Source organism: Phragmites australis, chromosome 6 (assembly GCF_958298935.1).
Source record: "Phragmites australis chromosome 6, lpPhrAust1.1, whole genome shotgun sequence".
Taxonomy (NCBI): Eukaryota; Viridiplantae; Streptophyta; class Magnoliopsida; order Poales; family Poaceae; genus Phragmites; species Phragmites australis.
This window is the reverse complement of record NC_084926.1, coordinates 5,350,529-5,374,600: the sequence shown is the minus strand read 5'-3', so window position 1 is coordinate 5,374,600 and position 24,072 is coordinate 5,350,529. Positions and strand designations below refer to the sequence as shown.

Here is a 24,072-nt window from a genome sequence, read left to right as displayed (position 1 = left end):
GTCCACGGCAGCTCCGGTCGGGCTAGAGCATGCCAGCCAGGCTACCACCACAGGCTAGAGAAACAAACCGCGGCGGGATATTGCTGCAATTTCTGCAGGGGAATAGGAATCGGGCGCCTCTTGTGGGTGGTAGTTGTAGTTCGGCGCGCAAGTGCGCAACGTTCGGCCCCAGCCCACTGGGAAAGGAACACACGAGTGCAAAGGCCCAAACAGGTGAGCGTGGAGCTAAGCTTCGGGTGAGGCCACTCGGCTGGGCCTCCAAAGCGGGCAAGCTGCTACTTTGAGCGCTAGCTCAGTGGTGAGCTCTGCCGTTGTGCAGGTCGCCCGCCCGGGTTCCACGCTCAGCATCGGCATAGGTGTAGGATACGCAGATGCGTTCATTTCTTCCGATCTCTTCATTAGCATGTGAAACAGACGCACACACTTTATGTAGGGCATGCGTCCTCAATTGTACTTTTAAAAAAAAACGGTAATGATGTGGTCCGACCGTTCGGACGTATAGGATATTTTGATTAGGCCAATGTAAAAATATTATTTATTTAAGTTAATTTTTATGTCCTCGTATCTTTAATGTTTCATACGTTTAAGTTTAATATTTTAGACGTTATGTAAATTTATTAAAATAGTTATTTTCGTATGTTATATCTCAGAATCTCTTGTGTACAGATCTGAAACTAAAAAATTTATCCATTTGAATTAATTCTTATATTTTTCATCTTCAATGCTTTATATATTCAAATTTAATGTTTTAAACGTTATAATTTTTTTTGTCAGAGCTATTTTCGTATATTACACCTAATTCTACACCACACAGATTTTATATGAAAATATTGTATGAAACAAGCCGTCATACTGCGATAGGATTTTTTTTTCTGAATTGAATACATGCAATGTACTATTTTAATACATGACTTTTGATATTATAAACAGTCATTATAGAAGTTATTTTTTGATACTGACGTTTGGACGCTAACAAGTCCGTTAAAAAAACGGAGCCGCCAACAGCAGAAGCCGTACGTTTCAGCTGCCGCTGCCATCCTCCTTGCTCCTCAATACCACCGCCGATGCTCTGCATCTTCGTCGCTCCCCCAGGCTCGGCTCATCCAGGTATTCATAATTCATTCACGCAACAATGAGACGACAACGAGACGAGGCTGGCCCCTGCTAAACTGCTAACGATTCTCTGTCGCCTGTGGGGATTGCTCAATAGCATGCCTGAATCCAAAATGTGTGCACGATTCATCCGATCAAAATATTCAGAACCGGCATCACTGCCAGCTGAACCAATTGCCACGTTAAGGGGCTCAAATCCGTAGCTCCATCAATCACCTTAACAGAAGTAAAGAGTGGGCAAGTGTAACCGATATACACGAGAAGTAAAGAGCAAATTTATAATTCCCAGCTTAGATTCTTTCGATCAGGACCAATTATGCGGGCCAAATCTCTAGCTTCAATAAGAAGCCAGTCAGCAGCAGTTAAATTGAATTGCAGAAAAGGAAAAACAGAAGCAAAACAAATAAGAAGCTGATCCTCCTGACAGCGCATCTCTATACAGGTTCATTTTGCAACAAAAAATTCCAGCAATGCCCGAGGCCTTCTTCACCAATAATTATTTCTCCTGGCTATCATATCGCATTAGAAGGAATGCCCACCTTCCCTGTTGCCAGCCTATGGAAGGGAAGCTCTCAATTCCTTTCTGTCAGGCCCAAATGACTGCGTAATCAATCGAGTCGGTCAGAATTGGTCCATGCCCAGGTATAATCAAAATGCAATTGTGGTTGAAGTATGATGACATCAACTGATAGAACCAAACCCACCCATTCAAGCGCTTGTGATGTGATTTTCTTGCAAAAAGGAAATTAGTATATATAATGGGATTAGTGGTACTTCCTCTGGTCACAAAAACTTGTTCGGTTTGGACATACCTTTACTCAAACTTTTAAATCTTTTGAGTATTTAATATCATAGATATTTCGATTGGAAACGTGATATAATTACAATCAAAGTAGTGGTCAAAGTTGCGTTTTGGAGATGTGTCAATGTCCATTTGTGACCAGAGGCAGTGGTTGCCAAAGAAGACGTTCTCTCAAACAAAAAGTTTCAAATTTGTAGCTTGAGTTAAGATCATGAAAACTCCCATTGGGATAGTTCAACACAGAACAATAGAAGCACCGGCAAAAAATACAGGTTGCCGAAATTCAACTCCTTACTAATGCAAATAGGCACATCATGTTTTCAGTTCATGTAATTAAGAAATTGCAACTATTTTCAGGTTGAGAAAGATGTAAGATGTATGTTAGGTTTTAAGTATTTCAGATGAGCCAACTTTCATTAAAAGGACCTAGATGGAATAGATTTGAGTATTCAGCACCAACTTACCTCCACGCCAAAGCCCTTCTTGTAAACATTTGTGAAGAGCTCAGAAGTATCAGGCATAGAACTTTCCTGTAGATATTGAAAGGTGCAAATGTAGTGGTAAGCATAACTAATTTGAAGTGAAAAAAAAAACTATAAGAGTGCATCTAAATGCAAAGGGACCTTTGCTTTAGCAATGGCGTCATCTACTTCTTTCCTAATTTCTTTCTCCATATCCTGAAAAGAACAAGCGTATTAAGGACTAGAAAATGTTCTAACTTAAATAATATTTAACTATTTATTGACCATATCAAATATCATTTAGGCTTCAATTATACTTGATATATTTCCAAAAGAATCTCGTACCTTGAGCTCAGCAGCAGTTGCTAGGTCATGTGCCAAGATCAACTTTCTGACTCTCTCAATTGGATCACGTTCCTGATGGCATTGTAACACAACTAATTGAAGTCCACTCTTAGCACAACGGAAATTCATAAACTGAAAGATCAAAACATCCTTACTTGTCTTACACCAGAAATCTCATCCCTGGTGCGGTAAGTGCTTCCTGGGTCTGACATAGAGTGGCCATGGTACCTGTAGGTATCCATCTCAAGAACCTAAATACATAGAATTGGGAAATTTAGTAACCATCATCCAACATATGAAATGAAATAATTATGAGCACAGAAATAGTGCCCTGAAGTTACTAGCAACAACACTTGAGCATATGCACTTATGCTCAACTACTGATTGTACTTGGTAACATTTGATAGTAGCAGTCACATTGTAAGTTAGCACAACGTAAAGCACTAACATACACACAGCAAGGCATAAGTTGGCATCAAATTATAGTTATTTCATTTCATATTTCATAAGTGAAGGGTCACTGGCAATAGCTGACATAGTTCAATGGTGCAGCTGCTTGAATCAGGAACTCTTAGCACTTCGATAAACAATGATATATGAAACAAGGCCAAAATAAATGGGTGATTTAAATGAATTTCAATTAAAAAACAACCTGATTTAAATCTATTACTGCAATACTGACACAATGACACAACAGGCAAGTAGGTAGACTCAGCAACAGCACAACTCGTACCACTATTGAGCACTAAGTTAGCTGGAATAATGCAGATAAGTCCTCCAATATACTTATGAATATTAATTATCAAATGAAAGAAAATCTTTAGTAAAATAACATATACAGCTTTGACCAGGAAAGATCCAGAGATTTTGCATTATGTAGAGCCATTGTGTTCTCCCAGCATAAAAAAGGTGAAACGAGCACTATGGAGTTCAATTGTGGCATCTGACATTGGTTCTTCATGTGAATCTAACTGAAACACGTTAAACAACTAGCAACGCCAGTACAGCCAAGCCAACTACAAACCCCTAACCATAGTTCTCCTACATGAGTGTGCATACTCCAAATAATAAAATGCAGCAACAGTTCACAGTACTCACAATTGGGCCATTCGCAACGGCATGCTCCTTTGCAAATCTGCACGCTTGCTTCACAGCAAGAACATCCATTCCATCAACCTACACCAAATACAATTTAATTATATCAGTAGCAAATACTAAGTACATCAACATGAAATTCAATCAAAGCTGGATATTACTTAATAAGAGGAGAGGAGGATGCGTAAATCAACATTCTGATAACTAAAAGTTGCCAATCAAATAGTCGATAAGCTACAGGGGATGAAATGCATTTTACATCTAAAGGAAAAGAGTGGCTTCCATCCACAACAATATTAACACAGGTCTTAAAATTGTTGTTAGGTAGTTACAGTAAATAATTAAATATACTTATTCCTGTACATGCTGAAGCAGCTAGCATGTGCTGGATCTATACCACACTCTTCAGGAACTAAAGAGATAAAACACAGAGAATCTATAGGGTCAAACCCTCCAAATAAAAACCACTATAAGCAATTCAAACATACCACAAACTGAAATCAAAATCACCATAGCAGTCAACTTTCGTGAATCCAGGCACTACGATGAGCAAAGACAGAAACAATAATTCTACATCACCTTCAATCCAGGCACGTAATCGCCACGTTTGTAGTAGGCGGGGCTCTTTGCCGCCCTCCACTCAGCTGTTCCCATTCCATCTATGCAACAGAAATCAAACCCAGATCACGTCGCATCAGATGCACAGTCAGACATCACGATGCAACACCAATTCCCAGAAGTGGTGCACGAACTCACAATGGTTGTTCTCGCAGACCAGTATGGAGGGCAGCTTCCAAAGGGCCGAAATGTTGAGCGCCTCAAAGAGCTGTCCCTGGTTAGCGGCACCGTCACCATAGAGCGAGAACGTGACGGTGTCCTCCTTCTTGTACTTCTGCGCGAAGGCGAGGCCGCATCCAAGGGGCACCTGCGCGCCGACGATGCCATGACCGCCGTAGAAATTGGCGTCCTTCTTGTAGAAGTGCATGGATCCGCCCTTCCCGCGGGAGCACCCGGCCTCGCGACCCATGAGCTCGGAGAAGGTGGAGACGAGGTCCCCTCCGCGGGCGAGGTAGGTGCAGTGGTCGCGGTAGGCGGTGATGATGGAATCGGAGCGGGTGATGGCGGCCTCCATGCCGACGGCGACGGCCTCCTGGCCGTCGTAGAGGTGGCAGAACCCGCGGATGAGCTTGGCCTTGTAGAGGGAGTCGGCGGCGATCTCCATGCGGCGCATGACGGACATGTTGCGGAAGAAGGTGAGGAGCTCGGCGGGGGTGGTGGTGACGTCGCGGGAGGGCGGGTCGACGAGGTGGGCGGTGAAGGGGACGGAGGTCTCGATGGTGAGCGCGGCCGTGGAGTCGGAGATCGGGCGCGCTGCGATGAGGGCCGGGGCCGGGGCCCGTGCGGCGGGGAGGCGGCGGAGTAGAGCGGCCGCTGCCATCGCGACGATCCGCTAGGGTTTCGGAGGGAGACGGCGATGTAGGAGGAGGGGGCAGGGGTAGAGGAATGAGATAAAAAGAGGAGAAGAATTTTATTCGCGGAGTTGTTGATGCGTTCTTATATTTCTCAAGCAGAGGAATTTTATTCGCTGGCTTTGGCGGGCTGGCGGCGCGGAATGCTCCCGTGCAGACGTGCGCGATGCTGTAATTTAATTATTTAAGCTAGTTTTACTGGCACTTATACAGAAATGCTAGATATCTGTCGCAAGTGGGAAGGAGGAGGCCGGCGGCGAAAATGGGTGCCGCGCGGAGGATGGAGGCGGTGGAGGACGACCGGCAGGCCTCGCCGGCGGCGAAGGGCAGGAGGCGGTGGTGGCGGCGCATGGGTGGGACAAGGGCAGCAGGCGGGGGAGTGGTGCTCGATCCCGATCTGGGCATGAGCATCCTTGAAGAAGAAAGCAAGGAGAGAGACGGACCGTTGGATTTCCCATCATACGGTTTATAATGGCTAGTTGGATCCATATTATAATGAGATATTTGCAATATGGTTAAAAAAATAATTAGACGATGAGTGACAACAGGACTTTATTTGAAGTACAAGCGCATCTGATGTGCGTTTTATTATTATTTTCGTATGGTATCTGATCTCTCCTAAGTTGGACTGTTATAAATTTTTGCCTGGCTGGCAGAATTATGATTGGGGCTAGACAATATACTTTCTTGTCTTAGTATTTTTCTAGATTAATGGCAAAATTAATAACACAAGTGGCTGTAAGTAGATCAAAAATCAAAAATTTCTTTTTTTATACCAAGATCTGAACTTTGCTTAGGGCCAAACCAGTTCAATTTGATATTGCCAAGTGCCTACTGGTATATAATGAAAGTTAATATTGTAGCCAAGAGAATTGCTACGTAGTTGGGACGCTGTCCTTAATCCAAGCAATAATCATGAACGGTTGGTGGTTATAATGTTGCTGTCGATGACGTTGGGAATATTTGGTTAAATTAATAGGTAGACAAAGCAAAGACAAGTGGCCAACTAAATATCATAATTCAAAGCAACCCAAGCAATGGCGAGGAGCCAGTCGCTCGGTACAATTTGTCCCAATAAACCATCCTTTTCAAATCAATGTTCAGCATTGCGTCGACCAAGCAAGGAGTAGAAGGCATCTTGGCGGCTTTAGCCCACTATCGCGATGGGACAATATAAAATTTTGGTCAGATCTATTTCAGTAAAATTATATACAAACAAGGGCTTCAGGTACCCTGTAAATAATACTGATCCCTTATAGTATTTTGATTGGCTGTCTTTTCATCAATTTCTGAATAAAATTAAGACCAGGCCTGAAGATTACTTGATTTGGTAGTGTCTGAATTATGGCAACTGAATTGAATTAACACAGGGTATCTCAAACAAAATACAACTGAATAGTGTTTATGTGTGCCTGTATCTGATTTAAAATTCGAGTACGGTTAAATTTTGTCCCAAAAAATAATTCACACGAGATCCTATTCCTACATTCTGAGGAGTTCCAGCAGCATGATCGGTGACGGCAAGTTTCGGAACCCACAGAGGTAAGCAAATTAACAAAATGAATGAACAATGGAAAATCCACAGAGGTGACTTAATAATGAGATGGGTTTCAGTCTCTTTTTTCGACTGAAATAGCCTAAAAGATATCCTGCATTGAGTAAATACAACGAACTCTAGGCCAAGTCATGTCCATGCTTTTCTCCCTCTTTTGACAACTTGTACAGTCAAATTCCCAAGCGTGCACTAACTGCAGCACTTGAGCTTATGATTTGCCTACAAAAAATGATTAATAGCAGACTGACTGAAGTGTCGCTGCATGATGTTGCTGCCTTGAGCAAATTCAGAATACCACGACTTCCACGCTTCCACATAGTGGGCAAACAGATCACTGAGAGCTGCATCGAGAAAAATGTGTAAGAAATTTAGTCCACATATAACTGGCCACATTCTATGTCTAGTAACTGATCCAGCCCTACTTCAAACGTTCCAAGCTAACAAATGGTCAAAATGGACTATTGGCAGGTTTTCCTCATAATAGCTTATAAAATTTAGTAAACTTCAGACTGTAACTTCTCCCAAGTACAAGATGACGGTGTTATATTAGAGATGTGTTGCAGTGTTCTTAGGATCACATTCCAATGCCAGACTTTGTAGCTGGCCGGTTGCGACAGGGGGTTTGCCAAGGCTAAACATGATGATGCCCTTTTGCCTGGCTAGAGTTTGCTGGGAGCTCTGGTTATTAGGAACAAGACAGCCCAAGAGGGAATTCTAATCTCGAGACCATTGGATCCCACTATTGAGATGCCTAATGATTTAAAACTTCAGCTACACAGACATGCTAATGCTAAAAAAACTCGATTAACCTAAGAGTAACTATGTGACATTATAAATAAAAAGAAATAAATATCTAAATTCGTGTCGAAAAGAATTCAAATCTGGATGGTCTAGGCGTACATTCTCACCTTCAACCAACCTTGGTTTTGGTACTGCGGTCGAAATGCTAATGCTATACTCTTACTTCTAGCCTAACAACGTGAACTAGGTGGAGTACAGGATGACAAGTCACAAACTTGCCTTTTTCCTACCTGAAATAAAATTTTCTTAAGAAGCAAAATTATAATTTTGACTAAGGAACGAAACGGGATTAAAGAAGTATTAAAACCAACCTTGGTTCTGGTACTGCGGTCGAAATGAAGCAGAAAGGTTCTCCCAGTCCTCAGCCCTCTCCCTTTGCCCAGATTCATTACCCTCATGTTCCTCTTTCCTTGCACCAGCAGGGTGGAAAGGTCCATAAACAAAACCACTTCTGTTGCACTGCCCGAGCTGACTCTGCACAGCTAATTTGCAGTTCTTCAAGATGTCACCACCACTCTGTGTCAGTTTTGCTTTCTTCTGGATTGTTGAATCCAGATTTGTTCGATGCATGTCAATGTTAGTGAGTTCAGTCCCAAATTTTCGTTTGCTCAATACAGTCTTCCCTGGTGGGGGTACAGCAACTGTGACACCATTTTCTGCTTTCGGTTTCCCCGCCTTGCCCAACCAACGGAATGCAGGCTTTCTTGTGTCCGCTTGCTGTATCTGGAAGCCACAATTCAAGAGTGAATGTCAAGAAACAGCTGCTACCATTGGATTGCAACTTAATCATCAGTGAGCATCGAAAGCCTACCTTCTCAATTAGATTCAAGGAAGACAGCACATTGGCAATGTCATATAATCTCCGAACTTTAGCTGCATTACCAATAAATATCAAGATTAGATTATGTTTTTATTATTCCTGATACTACTTGTGCTGCGCGATTAGAAAGTGAAAATGCAAGTACTGACTTCTCATATTAGTCTCCTCGTGGCCTTCTCCAAGGAGTAGCTTTGCAGCTTCATCAAGTGAGATCGTGTCAACCTTCTCCAAGTATAGATTTCATATCAATGAACTGATCATGCAATCATCTTTAGGCAGAAATACAGATATTAAGAATTGCTCACCTCCATGGTAAGGAAGAGCTTCACGAAATTCTGTGTGAGCAACCCAAGTGACTTCTCCTTCCTGTGATCTGAAAAAAATGACAACCAAAATTCTGAGCCTGACAAACAGAATGAAACAGCACACATATTAAATCAAAATGAAGCAAATAGCAATGTACCAGATCTAAGCCGGCAATGGGGTGCACCAGGTTTGTTAGAAGGATTCTCCACAGTCTGACTCAGTTTCTCGCTCTCCGTGTCACCATCCGGATCGCCGAACTTATCATCATCTTCGTCATCCGACATCTTCACAACAGGACATAGGAGAAAAGACACTTAAGTTAGGAACTACAGTTTTGCGCACCATAACCACATGCATGGATTCAAACGGAACAGAAAGATAAGAGGTCGTACATTGGCAGGAGATTGCTGCTCTGTTTGCATAGGAGCCAAGCCAGACTTCTCTCTAAACGCCCTCTCCTGAGGAAACCAATAGAAGAAATCGCAGCTTAGACGGATGAGATCTACAGTTATTGATCGTATTATCACGCATGGGAGTAGATGCAAACCTTGAGTTCTCGCAATGCCATCGGAACTCCGTCGAAGCCTATCCAGGTGTACCGATTCTTGGCCTTCTTCGTAAGGATCTTCTCACAGTGTATTTGAAACAAAACTCAGAACCGAGCAAACATACCGAACAAGAATTCGATCCAAGAAAAGCAGAAGGACCAACCCCGACGCTCTCGAGCACGTTGACAATGTCGTAGATCCGGCGCCTCTCTACGCCGAGGCTTTTGGCCGCTTCGTCCAGCCCGACGGACTCCACGTCCTCGCGGTTGTACAAAACCACAAAGCTAAAAGGAAAATCACATAAAATTTGGTAAGAACAGCAAAGAAAACTCAAAAATTACAAATCCCCAAATGTGCCGAGGCTGCGAGAAGCTCACTTGGAGCAGAGGAGGCCGAGCGACTTCTGCTTGCGGCTGTACGCGTGGTGGCGGCACTTGGCGCCCCCGCCCCCTGCGAGCATCGGCCGCGGCCGCGCCTGCTGCTGCGGCAAAGCAGACGTCATCGCCGCCGCTGCCGCCGCGGCCGCGGCCATCTCGGCAACGGAAGAGGAGGACGCAGCCATCGACATCGTCACCGCCGCTGCCGCCGGCGCCGATATGCGTGAGATGCCAGCGAGGATTCCGCAGGATTTGCGTTCGCGTGGTGCAAGTTTCGGAGAGGAGGGAATTCCCGTTGGGGTAGTATTATAGATGGACAGATCTGTGCGGATGCGGGAGGGAGGAGGCGGGACGGTGGGCGCGGCGGTGGCGGACTCACCCGCTCTTCAAAATTCTCTTTCCGCTCCCGTGCGGCTCGGGCCGGTTCGCTTGAGATCGGCTCGACGTGGCTCTATGGCGTGCAGAAGGAGTTTCGGCAGTTTGAAATTCAAGCTGCGGACGCGCGCGGCGTGGCCGATGGGGAGCGGGTGAGTGCGCGGTAGTGGCCGTCGGATTTGGGGTTTTTGGCTGATGTGATCGCGTCGTCGCGCGCTGGGGGTTGGAGCCTTGGAGCGGGGAGGGAGTTCTCCGCGGCTTGGCTATTTTGCGCGGCAGCTGGGCGCGGGGATATGTTTAGGAGGGGCACGTGGAGGAGGCGCGATGGTGCGGACTGAGCACGCGCGGCGCGTGAGTAGAGTTGAAAATAAAGTTTGAGACTAGTGAGTTAGCCCGAGCTTAAGCTCAATCAAGCTTGGTTTTGATGTATAGAATAAGGTAGCCTAACCGCTTCGAGTCCAGTCTGGGCGCGCCTGGTCGGAAGGAGTTTGGTTGGGATGATGTTGGTCAGCCTCAGTTTACCGACGCCGCTCGCGATCGCTACCCTGCTCTATGCAGTCTGGTCACATCCACGACCAGTCAGGCTGACGTCACGGACAGAGTGGTGCACGACCAAGGCGGTGCTGGGCGATGGAGAGGGCATGCGAGCAACAAGATCAATCTCACGGGCAGCTTTTGTAATCTCGTTAATTACTGGACACAATACATCAACCTTAGAAAGATTCTGCGGCGACGCAAATCGTGAAATCCTGACCCAGGAGAAGATTTGGATATAGAAATCCTGAGAAAATATTAAACAAACCAGTCTGATCTGAGCCCTCTCTGACAGACGGAGATCGCACAACGAAAGAGCGCCGCGCGGAGGGCCACCTTTCCTCGCGGCCGCCGCCATTAGTAATTTGACCCGCAAGTCAACGAAGTCATCACGGAGAGCTGGATGAGGGAAATATTAAAACACCGCATGACCAACAACGAGCGCCATAGGGACGGCTGCGACGTTACCTCGGGCTCTCTCGAGTGGCGTCATCACTCTCGGTGTACTAATAGGTCAGATGTGCTCTCCACCGCAAGGGGCACAACCGACGCTTAATAACGCCACGGACAACGTCTTATCCTGATAGCCCAAGTTCGCAAGCTGTTTGACCCGAGCAACGAGGGTCAGTAGTTCTGGAGTTGACGTAGGGGAGTCCCCCCCCCCCAGTTCTCGTTGAGGAGCGCCGACGCATCCGGCACGCACGCAGTGGTTGTCCAAGGAATCTTCGATCGAGAGGTAGAACCATTTCTCCCTCTAGCTCGACCACGACGACTTGAAGCCCATCTCAATGTAGGAGCCAGCAAGCGTTTGTAACCTAGCCGTGTAAAAGTACCTGAAAAGGTCAAGGCATGGCTCGACCCCGATGAAATTCTCGCACAAATGAGCAACGATGCTCAGCATGATGATGAAATTGGGGTTGAGGTGGAGGTGGCAGATGTCATAAAATGAGATGAAAGTGGTAAATAATACGGAGAAGGAAGCAACGAAATTGGGCAGGAAGAAAGAGGCGAACATTATGATCTCCCTCTAGCGAGGGGCAGGGACGTCCCCCCAGGACGGTACCCAAAAGATAGGCGATGAGGGAGCAAGCAACTCTTGTACATCAGCTTTAGCTTCACAACGGTGCACCTGGATTTGGGAAAATCAGGCTCTTTTCTGGTGCATGGTGCCATAGGAGTTACGACAGGAGCACGGGTGAAGATGGAGATAATGGGCTTTGAGCACAAGGGCTTAGGGGCTGTGGGGGATGGCAAAATGATTCGTGGATAAGATTTGGCTTTCCAATTTATAGGGTCGACGCGATGTCCCAACCGTCGCGCAGAGCCCAGTCGTCTCATGATTCAAAAGGCCACACTTGGGGAACTGAAAAATCCTTATGGTTCGTAGAAAATCAATGTCTCTTTCTCCCATGATGTTTCTCTCTGTGTGGAAGTTCAAAACCTCCCCTCAGGATACGGTTTTATGGACCCACCACGAAAGTGGACTGCGTCGATGGCTACTCTCGGGGTGAAATCGTGTTCACCTGGGTCCAGGTGGTATGACCAAGTCTACTCGTGACCACGTGGCAAGCCGCTCAGACCACCACATCCGCGAGGGAGCTTGGGAACTATTGTTGATGTATATAATAGAGGGGTCCCCTGTTCAGAGGACCCACACCAGCCAATATCAGTTGACAGAAGATTTTTTCCCTGATCAGGGTTCTACCACGCAACCAGTCTGCACCTTCGCGACCAGGATCCTTACCACATAAGGAAATCTTGTGACCAGCCTTCGCTGGTCACAAAACAGGTACTCCTCCCTGGCGGACAAGTCATGGTCGGCACAGAGGTGTTGTGTCCCGTTCCATAGCATTAAACACTACGGGACGGGCTTATAGGCGTGTCAGGTTGCTTCACAGGAGCGCGTGCGAGACCAATTATGAGACAGGGCGGACTGACTGACTAGGGTAAGGTAAGTGTGGAAGAGTCCAACAGATGGGACATGCTCGGCAGGGTCAATAGGGCAAGAAGGAGTACCTACACCATTCATTATAATAGCCTATAAATGGAAGGTTTAATTAGGCATGAGGCTACTGCTTTTGAGACTATTTGTAAATTTTCCTTTTCTCTAGTTTAGTATAACGAGAGGAGGAACTCATCTGTAACGGGTTCAGAAAACACTCATAATAGAATACAAGAATGTAGAGTTGTTATACTTTGGGAGGCCTGTGAAAGGACAATGATGTCACCTAGAGGGGGGTAAATAGGCGTTATTACAAAAATTCGTCCCCTTTTACCGTTGACCTAAACTTGCAGCGGAATATAAATTAACGGATTTTTCACAAGTGAAAAACCTAAATATGCTAGGCTCAACTAGTGTATAATCACCCTAAATAAGTGTGAAAATTACAATCCTAAGGTGACTAAAATTATTCAATTCTAGCAAGAGATATGCAATAAAATTTAAATTGAAAAAGGCTGAAAATACTATTCACATGCCTGAAAACACTGTTCATCCGGAGTATCCGGTGTAGTCCGGATACTCTGGGTTGTACAGGTCTGGAAACTCCGGTAAAGTCCGGATTCTCCGGGTTCTGTACAAAACTGAGTCTGAAACTGAATATAAAGGATGGGTAGAGAGTTCTAGCTCAAACCAAATGATGTCGTGTGTTCCCGGAGATGATTCCAAGTAGATCCACGGAGAACCTACACTCAAATACACACAAACAAGTAGATCGAGCAATATGCACAAAGATTGAGCAAGAACTCAAAATTAAAGAAACAAGAGAGGAGACACAATATTTGTTTCCTGAAGTTCGGATTCACTACCGTGAATCCTACGTCTCCGTTGAGGAAGCTCCAATGAGCTGGGTCTCTTTCAACTGCTTTCCTCGATCCACTCTTAATTTCTTCCCTTGCGGAGGCGAAATCGAGCCCTTCACAAACTTTCCCGCGGCTCACCACAAGCACGGGAGCTCACCGACGACACCTAGCCAGCTAGGAGGCTTCACCTCCAAGAGTAACAAACGCTTCGAGAACTTCTTGTCAAGAACTCAAATGCTCAAGATTGGATTTTAGCTCACATACACTCAATCTTCCAATCTCACAACCCAACTATCTTTTCTTCTCAAATCACACACTAGATTGGAGTGGAAAGGAGTTATTTTGGCTCTAGAGGATGTTCTTTTTGTGCCCTTGCAGCAGCCCCAAAAGGATGGGGTGAGTGGGCTATAAATAGCTCACTTCAAAAAACTAGCCGTTACTCAACTTTTTTGGTCTTACCCGGAGTCTCCGGAGTATCCGGGTCAACTGGAACAGCCCAAACCGAGAGCCTCTGGCGGAGACTCTCCCGGAGTCTCCAGCCATCCCGGAGTATCCGGCCTTCACCGAAGTATCCGGGTTCAACACAGAGTTTGATTTCGACGATTTTGGACTCTATGGAAAGTTTATTCAGAGGACTACACATCCCAACTGAATTCATGACCTAAAACACATATAATCAAATTAGGAACACTCCGAAATACAATTCGGATACTTCCACACTTTATGCTCCGAATTTTTAAAAGAAACTCTCACATGGGTTTGGTTAGAAACTCTTGAGCACTGAGGCGTGACAATTAGCTCACGTTGCATCCCTCTTAATAGTGCGGCATATCTAGACTCAATTTCAAAGATAAAACATATTTGAACCAATTTGAGCCTTTTAAATACTTTCAAGTACTGTTTCTTACTTTCAAATCTTTGAGGGTTGCCAACTTTCATAAAATGTTCACTCCATCTATTCTTGATTACTCATGTGATTGATGCGAATCACTCATAGCTTCTCATAGCCTTGCACAGTCCATTGGCGCAAAACTTCACTCGCTTTTCACCATCGTTTTGGTCCTTCGGCGTCAAGCCATTTGCTTGCCCTTCACCACCGGATGGTCCATCGCAGCCGAGTCTTGCTTGCCCTTCACCATCTTGCCATAGAAAACCATTTTGTATTCGACATCTTCAGAGAATTCACTTTTTCATATATGGAGTCCACTTTTGTTCTTCAATCTTGACATATGTGATTTCAATTCAACTTATGCCTTCTTATAGATCCTAACCCTAACTCACTCTCAAGCACAAAGCACATGTGTTAGTCCATAAAACCTAAATGACAACATTTATACCTTAAGTTACTTGATCTCCACAAGTAACTTATTAACCTTCATACATATTGTCAATCTTCATATAGAACATAACCCCACTTATTCTTAAACACATAGCACACAAGTTAGTCCATAAAACTCTATTAACAAGTCATACCTTTAGTTACTTGATCTCCACAAGTAACTTAGCCTTCGAGCTTAGTGCTAATCTTATTGAGCTTCTTCTTCTTCTTATGAGCATCACTAAAATCTCAATGACTTTTGATGCAATTTTTTGAACTCATGGTATTTTTCAAAGAATTCATGCTTCATCATTTATGCATCTCCTATGGAATAACCTAATAGCAATTCTCAATATGATTGTTAGTCTATATGTATTGTCATCACTTACCCGAGCATCACCTAGAGCTCATTCATCTTGATGCATTTTCAATCTCCCTATTTACCTAGAGCTCATGCATATCTCTTATCCATGCATCATCTATGGAACAACCTACTAACAAAATCAACACCATTGTTAGTCTATAGGTATTATCATTAATTACCAAAACCACACATAGGGGCTAGATGCACTTTTAGTCTGAACCTGGATAACCCCTGTGTTCTTAAGTTCTAGTAGATACACACCCGTTCAAGACATTGATCACGCACCCATCATCTGATACACCCCAAAATCATTATCTAGAATTAACCCTCGACGCTCGGCTTGGTTCGGCTCGGCTCGACTCGATCGTCAAACGAGCTGAGCTCGAGCCGTCTTCTCAGCTCAGTGACCAAGCGAGCTGAGCACAAGAGCGGCTCGTGGCTCGGTGGCTGACCCAGTCCAACTCAACTCCCAACTCAGCTTTTAGGTTTAACCCCATCACCCTGACTGCACGACCACTCCCGAGTCCCATCACCCTAACTGCACGACCACTCCCGAGTCCTGCCACCCTCAGTAGTCCGCCCTAGACACACACACCGCCTACCTCTCCAAGATATGCATCCTCAAGTACCTCTATTGCCGCCTTTCCAAGATTTGCACCTCTGCTGCCTTCTCGAGGAGCAGGCCACCCGAGCTGGACCTGGATGAGGAGGAGGAAGAAGACATGTCCAAGTGTGGCTACGACATGTGGACGGTGCCCGAGCCCATGTCCATCAAGGAGTGCCACCGCCGACTCCTCTAAGGGACGGGGCTCACTAGCGGCATGGACATTCTTCGCAGCCGCAACGTGCGGGCGAGGCTTCCTCGACAACCACATTAGTCGTCGATGGCTGTAGCATCTCTTGAGATCGCGAAACATCATTTTTTTTTTTGCATTTTTGCCATCAGGGACCGTCCTGACTCCTTGTCGTTCACCACGAAGACACGAACTCCTTGCCGTTGTCCATAATGCAAGGCATTGGCCAATTCCTTCCACTGTTTTGCACTTTTGTCTCAACATCCTGATGCACCGAGCTCTCATTTTTTTTTATGGTTAGTAAATGCATCAACCAAACATACTGACTCTGTGAGCCAGCCGAGACCAAACTGAGCTTGAATTTTAACTCGGTAAATTGACTGAGCCAAGGCTATCTCGGCTCGCTCACAAATGAGCTTGTTCGAATCGAATTGAGCCGAGCCTGGCTCACCTCGGCTCGTTTGCACCCTACGCGTTAGTACAACGTGAACAGTTGGTTGGTTTTGGCTTTCCTTTTCCAGCTTTCCCATTGCAATCAATTATGAATTTGGGTGTGTTTGATTATCTGAATTCCTCCAGTGTAACCTGTTGAATGTGTATAAATTTATGAAGAAATATATTTGTTATCTGCATCCACAGTTCATGCATGTATGAGCGGATGCAAATATACAGTCTCACTCTAACTGAATTCGTTTATGCAGGCGGGCGCATTTGTCAGTGTTACAAAATCATCTTCCTGCGACTAACCAATCATAATATCAACTCTTGTATCCACTCATGTAGCCTCAGATTCGGTCAACCAAACAGAAAATCAGCTCAGTCTGTACAGATAGATACAACCAAACAAACATTCTTCTTTTTAATATATATGACTATACCCAATATTTTTTTTAATAGATCTATAAAAACCCGTTTAAATAACCAAACACACCCTTTGTGTTGGCACCGTTGAAAGTGCCTAGAGGGGGGGGGGGGTGAATAGGCTTTTCTGAAAATTAAAACTAAAACAGCGGATTAAATCTGTCGGATACTCCGGTGAAGGTCGGATACTCCGGTTAGGTCTGGAGCATCCGGTCTAGTTCGGAGTCTCCGGTCTATACAGAAAATCTAGAACAACTACGAATTAAAGCAAGTAGCTAAAATCTATAGTTGAAGCTAGGTCTACTGGATATCACAGAACTAAAATAACAATTAATACTAGATAGATGATCACTAGAGCAATTTGTATGAAGAATCACAAATTCACACGATTAAGCAAATTGCACAAATGAGAACGCGAGAGATTATCTTAGAGTTCGGCCACCTCACAAAGAAGTGCCTACGTCTCCGTTGAGGAGCTCACAAAGAGCCAGGTCTTTTCCAACCCTATCCTCTTCTAGCGACCACCAAGATCAAGCTAGAATTTCTTACTTAATTCGAAGATGATTACAAACTTCCCGTGGCACTCCACAAAGTTTGGGTGCTCTACGGGCGACGCCATGCCGTCTAGAAGCATGAAGCTTCAAGAAAAATGATCACAGCGAATGCTCGATGAAGAACTCAATGCTCAAGTGGCTTAAACCCTCTCCAAACACAAACTCACTAAATTTTGTAAACTTTGCACTAGAGGTGGTTGGAGGGTCTTTGAATGCTCTTAAAGTGCTCAAAGAGTCTAGAGTTCACCAGCAACAGCAAGCTTTTAAATGCCATGGGGTGCGGGAGTATTTATAGCCCTCTCTCAAAAACTAGTTGTTACTGTTCTGTCAGAACTGACCGGAGTCTTCGTTGAACACCGGAGTATCCGGCCCCAAATCCAAAAACGGCGTCAGAACGGTCACAGAACATGTTAGAACTAGCCGTTACAATTCTGTTAAGTTACCGAAGTCTCCGGTGAACACCGGAGTCTCCGGTCCTGACAGGGCTTTCAAAAAGACTAAGTTCGGAGACTAGCCGGACCCTCCGGCCTCTCCAGGTACCGGAGTATCCGGTGAACACCGGAGACTCCGGTCTTTTTATCAAAAAGATTAAAAGCTAACCGAGACACCCTGACGGAGTCTCTCTCGGAGACCCCGGTTAAAACTTATCCTCCTACCGGAGTATCCGGTGAACACCGGAGACTCCGGTCTTTTTCAATTAAAATAAATACTTAACCGAGACTCTCTGGCGGAGTCTCCCTCGGAGACTCCGGCCTCAAAATCCATAAACTACCGGAGTATCCGGTGAACACCGGAGACTCCGGTCTTTTTCCAATAAAAATAAATCGGAACCGAGACTCTCTGCCGGAGTGTACCTCGGAGACTCCAAACTAAACACTGAGTACCGGAGTATCCGGTGAACACCGGAGTATCCGGACTCAGTGAACTTTTGCAGAACTAACTCGGTGTCCGTGGGTGAGTGTGTCTCTCAACTAGTTGGTTCTAAAGGATATCTTGAGCATTGAGACACTAACCAAGCAATCAAATGCAACCCTCTTAATAGAGCGGCTATCCTAGACTCAATTTCAAAAATAAAAGAATTTAAATCCTATTGAGTACTCTTAGTTGCTTCTCCTTTTATTTCGACGGGCGTCAAACGTCATATGTCTTCTTAACTAATACTTATATCAGTTCATAACTTAGATAAACATATTAGTTCCTTAATTGTTTTGTCATCAATAAACTAAAACCCACGTAGGGGGCCCAGATGCACTTTCAACCGCGCAACTCAATGCCCATGGCTACAGGCGATTTCCACTGCCCCGTCGCGACGGTGTGTCATGAGAGTTGCCCCGAAACCATTGTACCACACTGTAGTTGCAGGTGTTGTGCCGGCAATGCCTACCGACCCCGCTATCACAGTTACAAATATTGTCGGTAACCACTCGTTTATCACGGTTATCGGACGATTTGATCTGTACCGTTTTTATAAACCGAGCAGTTACCGACCATACTTAAATTTAAAATTTAAAAAAAAGACAAAATTTGATCAGTTTCTATCGACTTACTGTACGATTATCGCGATAAACATAGTTACCGCTGTGGACTGGTAACCGTTTATATAACGATAACTAAAACCCTGCCCGTTGTTGGCTGCCACCACCGGGCACCGGTTCATACACAAACACGGACAGTGAGCTGAACTGAGGCTTTGTGCCTGTCTGGGGACACGTTTTTCTTCAGTCATCCATTGTATGCAAAGTTGCAAACTGTTTTGCCCATTTGTATGAGCGCACATTGCAATTCGAAGATCTGGCCCGAGTTGATCCAGTATGTACTATGGGCCGATTCATACGGTCGCTTCATGCTTTATTGGGCTGCACCAGCGGGCCAGATCGTCGAAATTGACACTTTGCCTAGCTGTGGACCTGATTCCTCTCAAAAAAAGGAACTGTGGAGTCCATGGCCAATGAGTATGACTGATGAGCTTCTGCTTCTGCTTCTTCCTCAGGCAATTGCAGCACAGGTGGAAGTTCTGCAGTGCCACTGCAGGCAATTAGTATATTTGAGTTTCTTTCTCAACAATATTTGTGGCTATTGTCGGGTAACTTATGCACCGTACGCACAAGCATTTGAGGTTGATGTGTAATGTGATCACTAGGAGATGTAGCGTCACCATGCCAGGTGTCGACAGTCAAGCACACACTGGAAATATGGTCAAGAAGCTCACGAGCACAGAAGTTGATTTATCCTAACTATTTACATAGCACATCCAGAGTTCAGGCTAGTACCCGAGAGTTTAAGATTTGCAGTAACCCCCATAGAACCCTATAATCCAAGTACACCTCATGCTTTCAGCTCCGATAAAAGAGAAGACCACCGAAAATTGCAGCGGAAGATCCTTCAAAAAAGGGTTGCACGGGAAAAGAGAATTTTAACTGCCTCCATCCTGAAGATATTGTGAACCCGTCCTGCCTACAGCATGTCTTCATCATGCCTAACCCATCCTGAAGAAATTATGAGGAAAAAAACAATTATTAGTTGCCGAGTAGCTGAGCTGAAAGGAATAATGTTAGGCAAGATATATTGGAAATTTAAATATGGATTGGTTGTAAATGAGAGGGAAGCCCTACATGCCTTAAAAAAGAAAGATTCAGCAAGATGCATTACATATATAAAACATTGAAATGACACCATAACTTTAAAATCATTTCAATGCATTATGTATGATAAATACTACTTTTATGCTGCATTGTTATTGTCAGCCTCCAACTTCACTATTTTATTAGGTTGGAATATCTGATTGGCCCAACTACTATATCTGCTGCAGCAACTGAATCATAGAGAACAAGGTTATTAGAGTTTTAGTTAACAAAGAATTGCCTTGACTTCTGTAAAGTTGTATCCTTTCTCCTGCCTTCTTGAGTAACCCTTGTTTTCCCTACAGATGACATGTTCGGCTCGGCTAATGGGTTGGTGACAAGTCCACCCCGAAGCCCAAACTTCCGCCTTTCCCATTTGTAAGAAGTTCTGCCCTCCTCCGAGCTGTTTGGTGCGTCGGAGACAGAATACCTGGAGGAATATCTACCACCATCGCGCCTTCTCCAGAAATTTGGGCTCAGAATGCAGCAGGTATTCACATCAGGTTCCCTGTTTGACATCCTTCCTGAAGAGAAGGCCAAATCACGAGTGATCTCGTCCAATGCCATCTCCAGCCCATGCACCCTTGTCTCCAAAGAATTCATGCCACTCTCAGAATTCCCCATGAATTTCTGATAAACAAAATGAAATATAAATTTAAAATGTGCTTCCAATAAGCATGGAGGATATCAGAAGCTTAGTGCTCATAAGGTACACAGTGACTGATGACTATATGACTTAGGATTTAAAACGTTAATTGCCGCAGGACAGTCGCAGGTCAATCAGCAAGATGATAATATGCCTTCATGGCACTAGTCAAATCAGTGTATGGTTACATTTAGCGCTGCCATGTTACGTGGGGAACATGGACAGCAACATGGCACATGCTATATGCATAGGACAATGTCTTAATTTGCAATTATAATATCACTTCGAATCCGACCTTACAAGTCACTCATACTGAAAAATCAATGTTGAACAATGGTCAGCATTTTGCAGCAGCAATCCCTATCCAGCATTGTGCATAGACCAAATATTACCCTCTTCTTGCAAGAAACATAGATGTTGCAACTAAATATTCTGAACACCAACATTCGGCATGGACTAAATTCCTGCAGATATTTCCTCTGATATTTTAGCCAAGTAATCAGGGGAGAAGTTTTTAGTTATTCATATTTGTAGACACATTTATGGCTACAAGCCCTATAAGCTCGTAATTCAATTGTAAAATACAAGACCCAACACAACAAAGGAAAATTACCTGGAGAAGATCTAGTAAACTGCTCTGCTGGTTTTCAATCTGACGAAGCTGTGTCTTAATCTCTGAAAACCTCTCATCTTTGTGAACTGATTGAAACCTCTCTGATCCACCATCAACTTCAGAAATCTCTTCCAAGTTACCACCACCCTCATATGGAACGACTCGTGAGCCTGCTTTCGATCCAGTCAGCTTATTGGCTCCCTCACTGCCTTGAAAGTGTGTCCTCCTTGCGTCTAGTCTTGCTCTCACGTTCCCTCCTTTCAGAAGCTTCTCCTCCGTTACCACTTTGATTGGGGTAGCATCCAGAGCAAGAGCAATGTCAACCTTGTAGTCACATTTCTTGGCTTGGCCCACTTTGCGGTGTGAAGGAGGAGAGAGCTTCTTGTTCCTGATGGATGAAGGGCTACTTGTTTTAGTGACGCTGGGCGACACATCAGGCGGAGGTGATCTGCTCACTGGTAATCTGCTCCTCCTCGTAGCCGATTGAACTGAGTTTGAAGCTAGGGAAGCAGCTGGATATCGCCCGTCACTTGCACTCCCTGTTTAGTTACAAAACAATTCGTGTCAATAATTTGATGAAGAAATTATGCAACTAATCAGAATTTTATCAGCAAATTACAATAGAATCTTCCTCTACATACTGGACCCCTTTTATGTGGTTCTTTACTACTTGCAACATACAAGAGTTTCTGTGGTTCTATACTTCTTTCGGTGTACAAACATACATTTACCAGATCCGCACAAGCAGAACTAGTAGTAGCAAGTAACAACTAAAACTACAAAGGGAACCATCCTCACCTGTAAGAGAAGATCTGCATTGTGACTGCGACGCTGGTGGCTCAGCGGAGGAGCATTCGTCCTCTTCAACATCCGGGATCTCCTTCCAGACCTGGATCATCCTGTTCATCGACTCTCGCACAATCTTGACCTGCATTGGCGAACAAGAACACTGGAAATCTCAACAACCACACTCAGATCCAAAAAAGCATGTCATCATCAAGATCCGAACCAAATTGAAGACCAACCTTGTCAAACCTTCTGGCCTCGAAGAAGGTAACGCAGGAGGATTTGTAGGTCATGAGAAGATCAGTGTGTTCTAAGGCCAATGCAGCAAGCGCCTCCGCCGCGGCCTTCCTCGCTGCCCAGTCGTCACTAGCGATTGCATCGCGGAGGCACGGGATGGAGGCGGTGACTTCGGCAGCGCCGCCCATGGCAGCGGAGGCGCCGATGAGGGTGATGAGCGCGGGCTTGGCCTTGAAGGCATTGCTACGGAGGAGCTTGAGGAGGCGGGGCTGGAGCTTTTGGAGGTAGGAAGCGAGGTCGGCGGTGAGGACGGACGCCTCGACGGCGGCGGCCGTGGCGAGCGCGGCCGCTAGCTGCGCGCACTGGTCCTGCTCGTGGAGGAGCGCGTCCGTGAGGGGCCGGAGCGCGGCGGACGCGGAGCCCGACGCGGCCGCCGCGGCGCGGGCGGCATCGACGAGCGCGGCGCGGACGGAGGAGTCCTGGTCCCGGACGCGGCGGAGCGCGGCGGCGAGGATGCGCGGGACGAGCGGGGCCACGACGTCGCGCGGGTGGGTGGCGGCGACGAGCGCGAGGGCGCGGAGCGCGTGGCGGCGGAGCGGGGTCTTGTCGGTGGGCCGCGCGTCCGAGACCGCGGAGACGAAGGCCGGGAGCTCGTTGGGGTCCAGCGCGCGCGCGATGGCCTCGAGCTCGGCGGCCGCCATGGCCTCGGTGTCGCGGTCGGAGAGCTTGAGGAGGCAGCGGTTCACGCGCTGCTTCAGCGGCTCACGCCGCGCGGCGGTGCCCATAGCTGGCGCGCGAGCCACGAGCGGTGCCGCCGCAATGTTGCTCGGCAAGTTATTGGCGTATGCTGGGTAGGAGTTACTTGGCGGCAGCGGCGTGGAGTGGCATGCAAGCCAGCAGCCTAGCAAGTAGCGACTGCGACGATCTCTAATAGGGTGCGGCCGTGTGGGGGGCGGCCACCGGCCAGGAGTAGTGTGGTGCTGCAGCTACTGCTACTGCGCGTTTATTTATGCTTCTCTTTTGTTTTCTTCTTTTTTAACTCTTTTTTCTTTGTTTCTTTCGCTTTTATTTTACGCCTGGAAGAAAGAGCTCAGGACTCAAGAGCAGCTTTGTACGCAAGTTTAACCGGGTTTCCCATCAAACTGAGTAAACTGCCATCTGATTTTGTTTTAGATGAAACTACCAGCTCTGACATAAGTATATGAAAGTATAGCACTAATCAATTAATGCATGTACAAGCTGGGATACGTTAAATCTTATTCTATTATCTAAAAAAGCACTAATCAGTTGGCAACTGAGCATCAAGGGTGGTACTGTGTACTTTGTGAAGATTAATATCGAATGCTTTAATTTAGCAGAGAATCAAATGAGCGCCTCTGCAGACACATGTGACACCTGTACATCTGCCTATAATAATAAGGAACAGCGAAACCTTTTATTTGACTGTTTGGCAAATCTAACCAACGTGAATGGACGTGAATAGTGCTGTTTAAATGTATTGTGTCTATTGATCAGTATAAGGCATAGCATGGTCCCAGAGTAGATGGGTTGGATCAGCATGCCACGGCTAGTCGGGTCACGTCTGAGCTGATACCTTGACACAACGGATCGTGCTGATCCGATTCGACTTAGACGAGTCGACACGGACACGACCTATCCTGCCATAACCCACCACGCTGTCGTGTAGCCCCGTCTCGCTCCCGCGCCACCACCCCGCTGTGTCGCCTCGTCTCGCCCCTACGCCATCACTCGCTCTGCCGCCATGTTACCCTACCTTTGGCCTCCCCGTCCCACCGCCCGATTCCCTCACCCTCGCGCCATCATGCCGCCTCGCCGCTGCCCAGCCTAGCCCCCATGCTGCCCCACCCCTGACCT

The 24,072-nt window shown here is 45.8% G+C and overlaps 3 protein-coding genes across 5 annotated transcripts; all 3 read right to left on the bottom strand.

Annotated features, from left to right (window-relative positions):
* Positions 1–1,366: 1,366 nt before the first annotated feature.
* Positions 1,367–5,614, bottom strand: LOC133921279 (pyruvate dehydrogenase E1 component subunit alpha-1, mitochondrial). Its single transcript, XM_062366087.1, has 8 exons — positions 4,573–5,614; positions 4,396–4,475; positions 3,820–3,897; positions 2,877–2,972; positions 2,722–2,793; positions 2,539–2,592; positions 2,380–2,445; positions 1,367–1,713 (listed from the first exon to the last, which is right to left on the bottom strand). Exons 1-8 carry the CDS (start codon positions 5,252–5,254, stop codon positions 1,669–1,671), a joined length of 1,173 nt encoding a protein of 390 aa, XP_062222071.1. The 5' UTR covers positions 5,255–5,614; the 3' UTR covers positions 1,367–1,668.
* Positions 5,615–6,849: 1,235 nt separating this feature from the next.
* Positions 6,850–10,572, bottom strand: LOC133920377 (E2F transcription factor-like E2FE). Its single transcript, XM_062364998.1, has 10 exons — positions 9,693–10,572; positions 9,479–9,599; positions 9,315–9,392; positions 9,160–9,225; positions 8,925–9,051; positions 8,767–8,834; positions 8,611–8,683; positions 8,453–8,514; positions 7,953–8,364; positions 6,850–7,181 (listed from the first exon to the last, which is right to left on the bottom strand). The coding sequence occupies exons 1-10, from the start codon at positions 9,881–9,883 to the stop codon at positions 7,060–7,062; spliced, it is 1,320 nt and encodes a 439-aa protein (XP_062220982.1). The 5' UTR covers positions 9,884–10,572; the 3' UTR covers positions 6,850–7,059.
* Positions 10,573–19,485: 8,913 nt separating this feature from the next.
* On the bottom strand, positions 19,486–23,186 carry LOC133921278 (TORTIFOLIA1-like protein 3). 3 transcript variants are annotated; one of them, XM_062366086.1, is made up of 5 exons: positions 22,200–23,186; positions 21,973–22,102; positions 21,175–21,713; positions 20,346–20,545; positions 19,486–19,780 (listed from the first exon to the last, which is right to left on the bottom strand). In XM_062366086.1, exons 1-5 carry the CDS (start codon positions 22,980–22,982, stop codon positions 19,771–19,773), a joined length of 1,662 nt encoding a protein of 553 aa, XP_062222070.1. In that variant the 5' UTR covers positions 22,983–23,186; the 3' UTR covers positions 19,486–19,770. The 3 variants fall into 3 exon arrangements, with proteins under 3 accessions (XP_062222070.1, XP_062222069.1, XP_062222067.1); XM_062366085.1 differs by having other exon boundaries at positions 20,157–20,545; positions 22,200–23,185; XM_062366083.1 differs by lacking the exon at positions 19,486–19,780 and having other exon boundaries at positions 19,794–20,545.
* Between the last annotated feature and the right edge of the window lie 886 nt (positions 23,187–24,072).